Source organism: Phalangium opilio, unplaced genomic scaffold (assembly GCF_054372755.1).
Source record: "Phalangium opilio isolate 3A_F unplaced genomic scaffold, DU_Popi_V2 ptg000002l_1, whole genome shotgun sequence".
Taxonomy (NCBI): domain Eukaryota; kingdom Metazoa; phylum Arthropoda; class Arachnida; order Opiliones; family Phalangiidae; genus Phalangium; species Phalangium opilio.
Genome location: NW_028324144.1, coordinates 12,607,600 through 12,619,875, shown reverse-complemented (window position 1 = coordinate 12,619,875; position 12,276 = coordinate 12,607,600). Strand labels below are relative to the sequence as shown.

The following is a 12,276-nucleotide window of genomic DNA, read 5'->3' as shown; positions in this document are numbered from 1 at the left end:
TTTTTTGTGTCAGAAATATATTTTTAAGTTTGTGTATAATTAAAAGTTCCTTAAAATTTATTTTGATGTGCATATGGTACACTAACGCCCCAGGAAGATATTAAATTTATACGGGTAATAATTTTATCACTGTTTAGGGTAGGGCATCGAGGGGCTATTCACTCGGATTTTGTGTACGGTAAATCATTTAAGCATTGTAAAATAGTAAAATATAGCGCTATTCACTCATTAGGGTAAGGTATAGAGGGGTTATCCACTCATTGGGGTAGGGTATAGAGGGGCTATTCACTCGTACGATGTGGCTACTATTACGAGCCCTTGGGCCGTCTTGTTTATTATCATCTTGTTGCATAGTCGTCAAATAGTGGCGCTTCCAAGGCAGTACGAATGTATTGAAAACGCTAGCATTTTTGGGGTCGCTTAATTCGACAAATAGCGTCGTTTGAATTGTAAATACCAAACCCGCGGTTGGGCTAAATTCATTAGAAACTTTGGCGGGATTCGGTCTAATGGAATTCTGCGCAATGGGAATAAACCTATTTAAACAAATCTAGCCGACCTGTTGGAAATGTTGTTCTATTATGAAAGCCAAGGAAGCTTATTTATTTTTTTTTCATGTCAAACCATCACTTTTAACATATATTTTGCTCAAAATTTGAGTAAAGGAAGTCCTTTTCTCAATATAAAATGAACGTCATTGCGGCTTACATTATGAATATAGCCACAAGGTGTTAGATTATTCACCTTGTGGCAAAATATACCTCCACTTTTTCATTGTTTTTCTAAAATATTATAATTCTTCATAAAATAAAGATTTAAAAAATTTAAACAAACGTATTAAAAACATGTTACATTAAAAAACACCTTGATGTTTAGCTTAGTGTTAAGATTATTCTGCGTTTGCCTCTTAAACGTGATAAAATAAGAAGTGTTTCTATTTGGAACACATTTTAAGGATCCTTAGAGAAACAGAGATGTAATTAAACATCAACATTGAAGAAATAAACATTACCCCACGCCAATGTTTAACTTTATAACATGTTCAGATGTTGCAAACCTAAACACTATTTTTTCTGTGAAGGTCAGAGATTCGAATCAAAGGTTTATTGCATACAAACACGGCAATATCGACTCGCGATCAAATCCAATTAGAGAATTCAGACACAAAAGTTCAGAGCATGCAAATGTGGCAATGGCGACTGGCGAGTTGAAAAATACCTCAAAGCGGCGATAAAAAAACTCCCCTATTATGACGTCAACAGAAGCTTCATCCCGAAACGAATTTTGATTGGTTATGAAAATAATTTTACGTCGGCCTCTGCGTCAAAAATAGAACACCAATTCTGTCAGACCGAAAGCTGTTTCGGTCGCGTTCTGCGGAAGATTGTTTACAGTGTTTCCGTCGTGTTTTCGGTCAAGTGGGAGCGGCTTCCTTCTTGCAACAAAGATTGCGCAAGAGCGGTCAAACCGTAAAGACAAGCGTAGAAAAACCCTTTCCATAAAGGATCTTCGCTCATAGAGTAATCAATAATGGAACTGAAAACAAGTGAAAGTAAGCTGGTTAACTCTATTGCAAAGGTTACTTGGTTCATTGCAGCGTGGTCAACCACTTGCAATCTCAACCTTTGTTAGAATCAGTTTTATAGAATATTCTGGGGAATAAACACATTGAAAAAGGTACAGAAAATGTTAAAACTCCTGCGATTAGGCCTTTTCTACGCTTCATTTTTCAGTGTGAGAAAAGAACCAAGTGACAGAAATCAAGAAACCCAATATCAAGCTTCAAGTGAAAGCCATGTACAGACTCGTTCTTTTTTATTTGAATTTAATCTTACAATCTTTATTTACCATAAATAATTCTACAATGCCGGTATAATTAGAATATTTAAAATATTAAATATTAATCAGTTAACACGTTATCCTTTCAAAATAATTAATTTCATGATAAAAGTTTTCCGGAAAATGGAATTGTTCTTGAAAAAGCGTGGACGTGTAATTTTTTTCGATTGATTTAGAGGGAATAAATCGATTAACAGTAAAATCAGTTGATTGAATTAAATAGTGATGAAGGATTAAATTAATAAAAATAAAGAAAAATTGCTATATCTGAAGTTCAGTCAATTGATGAACCTCAGTTTTTTTGGCCTTGATTCAAACGAAGATTTATGTCGTTGTGACGTTTCTTATATGGTTGAAAAAGTGAAATTGTTTACCCTGTCAAAAGGGCAGGACCGATAGAAATTACGTCGGACAGAACTTGTAGGACCACTCCAGCTATCAAACAAGATCCGATTGTCCTCAACAAGGGCCAAGCAATCGACTTGCTTTGATATTTGCTTCTGTTTCGTTCTTCCGAAACTTCCATGTCTTCACTTTTGGTTTCAGCTTGGGGTTTCCAGTGTTTTTCGAAAATGCGTGAGACAGTCAGCGCTCGCTCCGAGTTATTCAAATCGTACACATCTGATGGCTCCAGGTTTTTCTTCCAACCTTTCCACAGGGCGCTACAATTTGTTTGAAATTTAGAAGAATAACTTGAAAGTTAGAATTAAAACACAATGAGCGGCGATGTAATACCTTCAAGCAAAAGTATATAGATATAAAAACAAAAAGTACACTTCACTAACACTTCCCTGCCTTTGGGTGTAGACGACATGTACGGTCGGGAAGGTAATCATACGCAGAGGGGGGTTGACACTATTCTGGGATAAAGGAGGGCTTCTCATGTTACACGGGGCCAGCAAGTTTTAACGAAGTGTACTTTTTGCTTCTATTTCTATATACTTTTGCTTCAAGTAAGGGTATTATATTAGCAAAAAAGAACGGGACTAGATTTACTTGGTAAGCCATGAATGTGCCATGAATGTACCATTCGTGAACAAAACGATGCATCATCTTCCCTTGATTTCTTATTGTTTGAAAATAATCAAAAAAATGTAATTTTAATAGAAAAAATCAAGACTTTCAAGAGTATATGTTCCATAACAGGCATACATCTTATAGGTATTATTGTGTAGTAAATTATTCATCGTATCTGGGCGGATATTGTGAAAACACCTAGGCTATCATTATGCATGACGTATTTTACCTTTCAACAGGGTTGGACTAAAAGGAGGTCGAGTGGGAACTGGCCCCCGGGCGCAAGGTTTGTTGGGGGCGCATTACGTTAAACTAATCCCCCTCAGCAACATTCGATGTTCTTTTTCCCTGCTTAAGGGGGCGCAATTTTTCACAAGTGGGCCGAGAATTAAAAAATTGCTTAATCCAGCCCTGTCTTTCAAATAATCTATCTCGCTGCTCATTGAACCATGCGCGAGCACCCGCCCTCGCGTTACTATTATCCAAGAAAGATGCATAGTTAGAAAGACGTTAAAGGAATACTCTCCCCCGTAAACTTCCGATTTTTAACGCTAGATGGCGCGATCATCAGGGCGTGATATTGTCTATTAAGGTTCACTTAGATGTTACAGGTAATCATTTTAGCACTGTCAACGGCGTCGAGGTGTTTTCGTTCATTGGTGATTTCCTTTGATGATTTTAAAAGGGATAGGGATTCATTGGCGATTTAAATTGGATGAGGATTAGATTACTAGAAACTCGTCAATTTTAAACGAAATTGGCATTCAGGTATACCCAGAGGTCACAGGTTATCATCTTAGCACTGTTAAAGACAACGCGTCGAGGAGCTATTCACTAATGGTAATTTTCACTCATTGGGGATTTATATTAGTGATTTTAAAATTGAATTTTTTTAAAGGTTACTTAGGGGTTGCGTGTAATTATTTTAGAAACGTTGAATGTAGCGCGTCGAGGAGCTGCTCACTAAAATGTTATTGCCGATTTTAAAAGGGATTGGGAATAAGGGCTATTTAGTGGTTCCGGGTAATCATTTTAGCATTGTTAAGAGCATCGCGTCGAGGAGCTATTCACTAATGAAGATTTTCTTTCATTGGTGATTTTTATTGATGCTTTTAAAAGTGATAGGAATTTATTAGTGATTTAAAATGGATGGGTATTAAAGGTAACTAATGCCTATTCCAAAGATAGAATGTTCTTGATAGAAGGAGCCTTACAAACGATGGGTCTCTAATCTGGCCGGGGCCATATTGTTTATTTAGGTAGCCAAGCCAAGTTTATTAGTGAAAACGCGAAACACTTGTTGCACTGTGATTAGAGGATTTACAGCTGTTATTTCAAAAAAGTAAGTAGTTATATTACCGTTTTATTCTATTGTATATGCCATTTTCTAAATTAGTATTTCAACTTTGGAAAACTTAGAGAGCTAGGATGGGCATGGGTTCCAATAATGATAGATTTGCTTCATTTCTCCTTGGCCAATTGGTATAAGATTTACAATTACTGCTGTTTATTTTTTTAAATAAGCATATTCGACTTTACTAAACTAATTGATTCCGATAATAATGTAAACAGGACTTGCCGATTACACATTAATTTTGAATAAAACTTATTACCTAAACATTTCGTTTCAGAAAGTGTGCACAAATTATATTGAATGATATGACTGTATGCTACATTTACAATTTGAACTAATAAATAAATTTTTTGCTCCATGTCCAACCTTACTTGGAGGATTTATGTAAAGGATTTGTTAGTTGCATGTCCTTATTTGCCTCTTTGATTAATTTTTTCAACATATTTTGGCACGTAAAACCGGAGCCTCCGGGATGAACTAGGCCCATGCGTGTGGCGAAGCGAGAATATTTTTTAAACTAATTTAGTTCGCCGTGTTTTCCCGTTTGGGGGCGCTGATACGACCGAAAAATAAACAAAGTTCAACCCCGTGACCCTGTCGACTTGCTTAAGTATTTGGGCCAAGGTCGCGGATTGTAAGTATACGTTTTTATAACTCTTACTGAATTATTTTAATTGAAATAATTTATTTTGTTGTCATCAATACCATCTAACCGAAAGATTCAGTAAAACCCCAAAAACATTTACGTTAATCTTAGGATGAAACTTTTCTCTATCATAAAAATTTTATGACTGACCCCTAAAATATCAACGATAATTTAAGGAAGACCCCTGTCACAACGGAAAAATAAGCGCCATCTATGGTGAAAATATTTTTCCTAACAAACTGGATATTTCCCCACATAAAATTTGACATGGATGAGCCTAGTTCATCCCGGAGGCTCCGGTAAAACACAACTTTATAGGGATGAACCGGTACCGATACCATATCGGTATCGGCACCGATACTCGGGGTTTCCCGATAGTATCGGATCGGTTGGTTCGATACCGATACTAAACCGATACTCGTTTAAAATGCGTTATATGGCGCTACATGACATTTTTAGGTCTTTTAGTAACGTAATGATGGTGATAATATCTCATTTCTATGAATTTCAATCGTGACGAGTTCTCATTTATATAAAAAGTACCTGAATTCAGTTTATCTAACAACTAATAAGCGAAAATCTTTCTTAGTACGCTCCTACTACTCTAGGGATGAACCGATACCATATCGGTATCGGTTGAAGTATCGGGTTTTGGATCATAGTGAGTAAATATCGGTATCGATCGGTATCGGTTCATGTTTGTACCGGTATCGATCGGTATCGGGTTAAGCCTGGTATCGGCCATCTCTACAATTTTACAATGAAGATACATTTTCATTGCTGCTCAGTACCTACTGAATTAATAAAAACTGTCATTGTAGACAAAGACTGGAAAGTGTAAAAGATAAGGTTTGAAAATGAACTGCCTGAAGTAACAGATATTAAAATTATCACTTTTGAAGACATCATTATAAAACATCGATTATTTTAAAAAATTCTTATCTTACTTTTTTTCACCAAAATTACTTCGGGAAAGTATTTTAAAAAGGAACATGCGCGTTATTTTAAAAATACTACGGCTTTACATTTTATTTTTTATCAAAAATTTAAAATTAGGTAGAAAATTGACCCTATAACGTGAGAAAATCGTTGAGTGCTTACAAAATATAAACCGTATTAAAACTTTACAAAACGTATTCTTAAATTGTAAAGCTTTCAAAGTATTAAATATTAACGTGCTGTTCGTGTTGCTCTCAAAGATCACGATCAATCTACAGATCTTTTCGACACTAATAACTAAATCACAAAGAAAAGGCCTATATTACTTTCCGCTTCGCAATATTTTCAATTTTAAAATATAAAAATTTAAACTATTCAAGAGAAATCTTTTCAGATATCCAAGCATTTGAATCTCCTAGAATCAAATGTTAGTTGGACGTAAAACCAGTACCAAGCTAGTATCCCTTAAACCCTTCTAGGTGACAACTACTATAGAGGACAAAATACTTGGTAAATATTGCTGAAAAATATTTTGGGAAAATGAAATTTTGGTGAATAAAAGTAAGATAAGAATTTTTTAAAATAATTGATGTTTTATAATGATGTCTTCAAAAGTGAAAATTTTAATATCTGTTACTTCAGGCAGTTCATTTTCAAACCTTATCTTTTACACTTTCCAGTCTTTGTCTACAATGACAGTTTTTATTAATATCTGTCACTTCAGTCTTCATATTAATTAAAATTCTTTAGAAAATATGGAAGAAAGTCCTAGGCCGTTGCGCGTCCATCGGTAATCTAGCTTAAATACAAGCCGTCGGTAATACGGCTAAATTACTAGTCGTCGGTAATGCGACTAAATTACCAGTCGTCGGTAATGCGGCTAAATTACCAGTCGTCGGTAATCTAGCTTAATTGCCGGTCATCGGTAATCTAGCTTAATTACCGGTCGTCGGTAATCTAGCTTAATTACCGGTCGTCGGTAATCTAGCTTAATTACCGGTCGTCGGTAATCTAGCTTAATTACCGGTCGTCGGTAATCTAGCTTAATTACCGGTCGTCGGTAATCTAGCTTAATTACCGGTCGTCGGTAATCTAGCTTAATTACCGGTCGTCGGTAATCTAGCTTAATTACCGGTCGTCGGTAATCTAGCTTAATTACCGGTCGTCGGTAATCTAGCTTAATTACCGGTCGTCGGTAATCTAACTTAATTACCGGTCGTCGGTAATCTAGCTTAATTACCGGTCGTCGGTAATCTAGCTTAATTACCGGTCGTCGGTAATCTAGCTTAATTACCGGTCGTCGTTAATCTAGCTTAATTACCGGTCGTCGTTAATCTAGCTTAATTACCGGTCGTCGGTAATCTAGCTTAATTACCGGTCGTCGGTAATCTAGCTTAATTACCGGTCGTCGGTAATCTAGCTTAATTACCGGTCGTCGGTAATCTAGCTTAATTACCGGTCGTCGGTAATCTAGCTTAATTACCGGTCGTCGGTAATCTAGCTTAATTACCTGTCGTCGGTAATCTAGCTTAATTACCGGTCGTCGGTAATCTAGCTTAATTACCGGTCGTCGGTAATCTAGCTTAATTACCGGTCGTCGGTAATCTAGCTTAATTACCGGTCGTCGGTAATCTAGCTTAATTACCAATCGTCGGTAATCTAGCTTAATTACCAATCGTCGGTAATCTAGCTTAATTACCGGTCGTCGGTAATCTAGCTTAATTACCGGTCGTCGGTAATCTTGCTTAATTACCGGTCGTCGGTAATCTAGCTTAATTACCGGTCGTCGGTAATCTAGCTAAATTACCGGTCGTCGGTAATCTAGCTTAATTACCGGTCGTCGGTAATCTAGCTTAATTACCAGTCGTCGGTAATCTAGCTTAATTACCGGTCGTCGGTAATCTAGCTTAATTACCAATCGTTGGTAATCTAGCTTAATTACCAATCGTCGGTAATCTAGTTTAATTACCCTTAATTGGTAATCTAGATTAATTACCCTTAATTGGTAATCTAGCTTAATTACCAATCGTCGGTAATCTAGTTTAATTACCCTTAATTGGTAATCTAGATTAATAACCCTTAATTGGTAATCTAGATTAATTACCCTTAATTGGTAATCTAGATTAATAACCCTTAATTGGTAATCTAGATTAATTACCCTTAATTGGTAATCTAGTTTAATTACCCTTAATTGGTAATCTAGATTAATTACCCTTAATTGGTAATCTAGATTAATTACCCTTAATTGGTAATCTAGATTAATTACCCTTAATTGGTAATCTAGATTAATTACCCTTAATTGGTAATCTAGATTAATTACCCTTAATTGGTAATCTAGATTAATTACCCTTAATTGGTAATCTAGATTAATTACCCTTAATTGGTAATCTAGATTAATTACCCTTAATTGGTAATCTAGATTAATTACCCTTAATTGGTAATCTAGATTAATTACCCTTAATTGGTAATCTAGATTAATTACCCTTAATTGATAATCTAGATTAATTACCCTTAATTGGTAATTTAATTAGTAACCCTTAATTGGTAATTTAATTAGTAACCCTTAATTCGTAATCTAGTTTAATAACCTCTAATTGGTAGTCTAGTTTAGTTAACTCTAATTGATAATTTATTTTAAGAACGTTTAATTGGTAAACTACTTTAGTTATTTAAATTCGTAATCTAGTTTATTTATCTTTAATTGGGAGTCTAGTTTAATTATCTTTAATTGGTAATCCAGAATAATTAGCAGGGAAAAGTTAAAATGTCCATTAAGCTAGTTTGAATTTGACTATATCCGCGACAATTTAGACCCGTGTGTTTTGATGGCGTCGCTGTAGCGGCCGCGTCAACGTCACTGCAACAATATTAAAGCCGTCTTATCTCACTATCGATAGGCCATTCCAACCAAAAGGCATTAAGAAGAAACAATCGGATTATTATGAGGCAACTATACGTAAAAAAGGCCAACATTGGTCTTGCTGATATTTCCTAATAAAACAGTGTATAATTGCTAAAATATCGCAGATTGGGGTAGTTTTTAAAATTTAAAATTAAACATACTTAAAATTAATTTTTCTCAAAAACCTTAAAAATGGTCCTAGAAAAAGGTTTAAATTTTGATATAAAACCGTTCCCAAACGTAACAAACGAATATTTCATTTCAAAAGGGTGGCGACAAAATGGCTAAATTTGAAAAAAACTCCATGTTATTTCTATGGGAAAATTTAACTTTTTCACCAAAAGGGCTGATTAATTTATGGAAATGAAAACCACCCTTAGCAACTTTATTTTTTATACAATAAACTAATGGGTGGATCTTCTTGAAATTTTAACCACATATTGAGGGCCCGAATTGTAGTTCTGTGGAATTTTTTCAAAGCAGTTAATACGATACAAAAAAAGTTATAACCAATCAAAAAAGCATCCTTATACATTAAAGTTGGTATGAAGTCTTATTTAAGAGAGCTATCGCTCTCCTAGAATACTGTAATTTAACTAATTTATAAATTTCAGTCATTTATAAATAAAATAAAATGTCGTAATATTTACATCTCTCTTCAGTATATCCTTCGGTAGCAGATCAATAACATCAAGCAGTGTCTCCATCCACGCACTTGCCACCACTATAAACAACAAATAGTTTAATTATAGATAGAATGTTACAAAAAGTATGGTAGGACAGAAGAACAGGGTTTCTATGGGTGATTTTGAGTGAAAAATGTTCTACACTCTAAGAAAATGTTGTCCAAAAATTGCACGTAAAAAGATCCAAAAGGCTGACTATGACACAGCACAGTTTATCTTATATTTTTGATAACGTAACAACTGTCTAAAATGGAGCTGCATTAGAGTATCATCAATTATGGGATCAATTACTATACATAAATGGTAAAGATGTTATCCATATTTTACGCGAGTGAGCATAAATGAACTAGTATCTTCTCAATATTGTACTAATATCAAGTCGATATTGGACAAAGTTAAGCCAACATTGTGACATTGGTAATCTATCCGTAATTGGACTAAAATCATGCCCATTTTGGACTAATATCGAGCCCATGTTGGTACTCTTACCGACATTGGACTAAAATCGAGCCCATATTGGACTAAAACCGAGCCCGTATTGGACTAAAACCGAGCCCGTATTGGACTAAAACCGAGACCGTATTGGACTAAAACCGAGCCCGTATTGGACTAATATCGAGCCCGTATTGGACTAATATCGAGCCCGTATTGGACTAATATCGAGCCCGTATTGGACTAAAACCGAGCCCGTATTGGACTAAAACCGAGCCCGTATTGGACTAAAACCGAGCCCGTATTGGACTAATATCGAGCCCGTATTGGACTAATATCGAGCCCATATTCGACTAATATCGGGCCAATATTGGACTAATATCGAGCCCATATTGGACTAATATCGAGCCCATATTGGACTAATATCGAGCCCATATTGGACTTATAGCGAGCCCTATTGGACTAATATCGAGCCCATATTGGACTAATATCGAGCCCATATTGGACTTATAGCGAGCCCTATTGGACTAATATCGAGCCCATATTGGACTAATATCGAGCCCATATTGGACTTATAGCGAGCCCATATTGGACTTATAGCGAGCCCTATTCGACTAATATCGAGCCCATATTGGACTGATATCGAGCCCATATTGGACTAATATCGAGCCCATATTGGACTAATATCGAGCCCATATTGGACTTATAGCGAGCCCATATTGGACTAATATCGAGCCCATATTGGACTTATAGCGAGCCCATATTGGACTAATATCGAGCCCATATTGGACTTATAGCGAGCCCTATCGGACTAATATCGAGCCCATATTGGACTAATATCGAGCCCATATTGGACTTATAGCGAGCCCTATTGGACTAATATCGAGCCTATATTGGAGTAATATCGAGCCCATATTGGACTTATAGCGAGCCCATATTGGACTTATATCGAGCCCATATTGGACTAATATCGAGCCCATATTGGACTTATAGCGAGCCCTATTCGACTAATATCGAGCCCATATTGGACTAATATCGAGCCCATATTAGACTAATATCGAGCCCATATTGGACTAATATCGAGCCCATATTGGACTAATATCGAGCCCATATTGAACTAATATCGAGCCCTATTGAACTAAAATCGAGCCCATATTGGACTAAAATCGTGAAGGCGAGGGGTCGGTCAATCATGAAATCCCGGACGCTACCCGCGAAATCCAACTTAAGAAATCCTAATTCAGTAACGAAACCAGAAAATCAGAAACCAAATCAGTAAAGAAATCGCGAGATCCATTACAAAATTCACGAAATGCAAAATCACGGAGAAAATCTCAAAATCCGAAGAAATCACGGAAAAAATCTCAAAATCCGAAGAAATCACGGAAAAAATCTCAAAATCCGAAAAAATCACGGAAAAAATCTCAAAATCCGAAGAAATCACGGAAAAAATCTCAAAATCCGAAGAAATCACGGAAAAAAATCTCAAAATCCGAGGAAAACACGGAAAAAAAATCTCAAAATCAGAGGAAATTTCGGAAAAAAAATCTCAAAATCAGAGGAAATTTCGGAAAAAAAATCTCAAAATCAGAGGAAATTTCGGAAAAAAAATCTCAAAATCAGAGGAAAACACGGAAAAAAATCACAAAATCAGAGGAAAACACGGAAAAAATCTCAAAATCAGAGGAAAACACGGAAAAAATCTCAAAATCCGAGGAAAACACGGAAAAAATCTCAAAATCCGAGGAAAACACGGAAAAAATCTCAAAATCCGAGGAAAACACGGAAAAAATCTCAAAATCCGAGGAAATTACGGAAAAAATCTCAAAATCCGAGGAAATCACGGAAAAAATCTCAAAATCCGAGGAAAACACGGAAAAAATCTCAAAATCCGAGGAAAACACGGAAAAAAATCTCAAAATCCGAGGAAAACACGGAAAAAAAAATCTCAAAATCAGAGGAAAACACGGAAAAAATCTCAAAATCAGAGGAAAACACGGAAAAAAATCTCAAAATCCGAGGAAATCACGGAAAAAATCTCAAAATCCGAGGAAAACACGGAAAAAATCTCAAAATCCGAGGAAAACACGGAAAAAATATCATCTTACAGCCGATGACTTCGATGCCTCTTAGCTTACAATCGTGACGTCAAACCGGAAGCTCCGAAAATCGCTCAGTGGCGGAGCCTCCGTTAACCGCTACTGAACGCAGACCTGTTTGCACCGGTATCGTTCGATATCGATTTAAGCCGGGTATCGGCCATCTCTATTTTCGACTCAAAATCGCCGATACTACCAGACACAATGCATTCTCGATATACTTACCAGGATCCTTGCTTTCTACACTTGACAAGATGCTCTGAAGAAATGTGTGAGTGAAGGAATTAGCTGTCAGGAGTTGTCCAGGTCCAAATATGGAGAAAATAGCTCCGTCTCCCGAACCTTCCATCGCTGCTTCGTAT

General features: G+C 36.1%; 1 protein-coding gene across 1 annotated transcript; it reads right to left on the bottom strand.

The window, feature by feature from the left end:
• Positions 1-1,388: 1,388 nt before the first annotated feature.
• LOC149719847 (putative ATP-binding cassette sub-family C member 13) lies at positions 1,389-12,204 on the bottom strand. Its single transcript, XM_089863193.1, has 5 exons — positions 12,140-12,204; positions 9,348-9,421; positions 2,836-2,905; positions 2,214-2,501; positions 1,389-1,536 (listed from the first exon to the last, which is right to left on the bottom strand). Exons 3-5 carry the CDS (start codon positions 2,856-2,858, stop codon positions 1,389-1,391), a joined length of 459 nt encoding a protein of 152 aa, XP_089719319.1. The 5' UTR covers positions 2,859-2,905; positions 9,348-9,421; positions 12,140-12,204.
• Between the last annotated feature and the right edge of the window lie 72 nt (positions 12,205-12,276).

What these genes read in the sequence shown, in the direction of transcription:
- LOC149719847 (XM_089863193.1), bottom strand. Translation starts at nt 2,858, where the DNA reads ATGGCACATTCATGGCTTACCAA. An exon ending in GCACATTCATGGCTTACCAA is followed by an intron (nt 2,502 to 2,835) that starts GTAAATCTAGTC and finishes AACAAATTGTAG; the next exon opens with CGCCCTGTGGAAAGGTTGGA. An exon ending in GGTCCTGCCCTTTTGACAGG is followed by an intron (nt 1,537 to 2,213) that starts GTAAACAATTTC and finishes ACTTGTTTTCAG; the next exon opens with TTCCATTATTGATTACTCTA.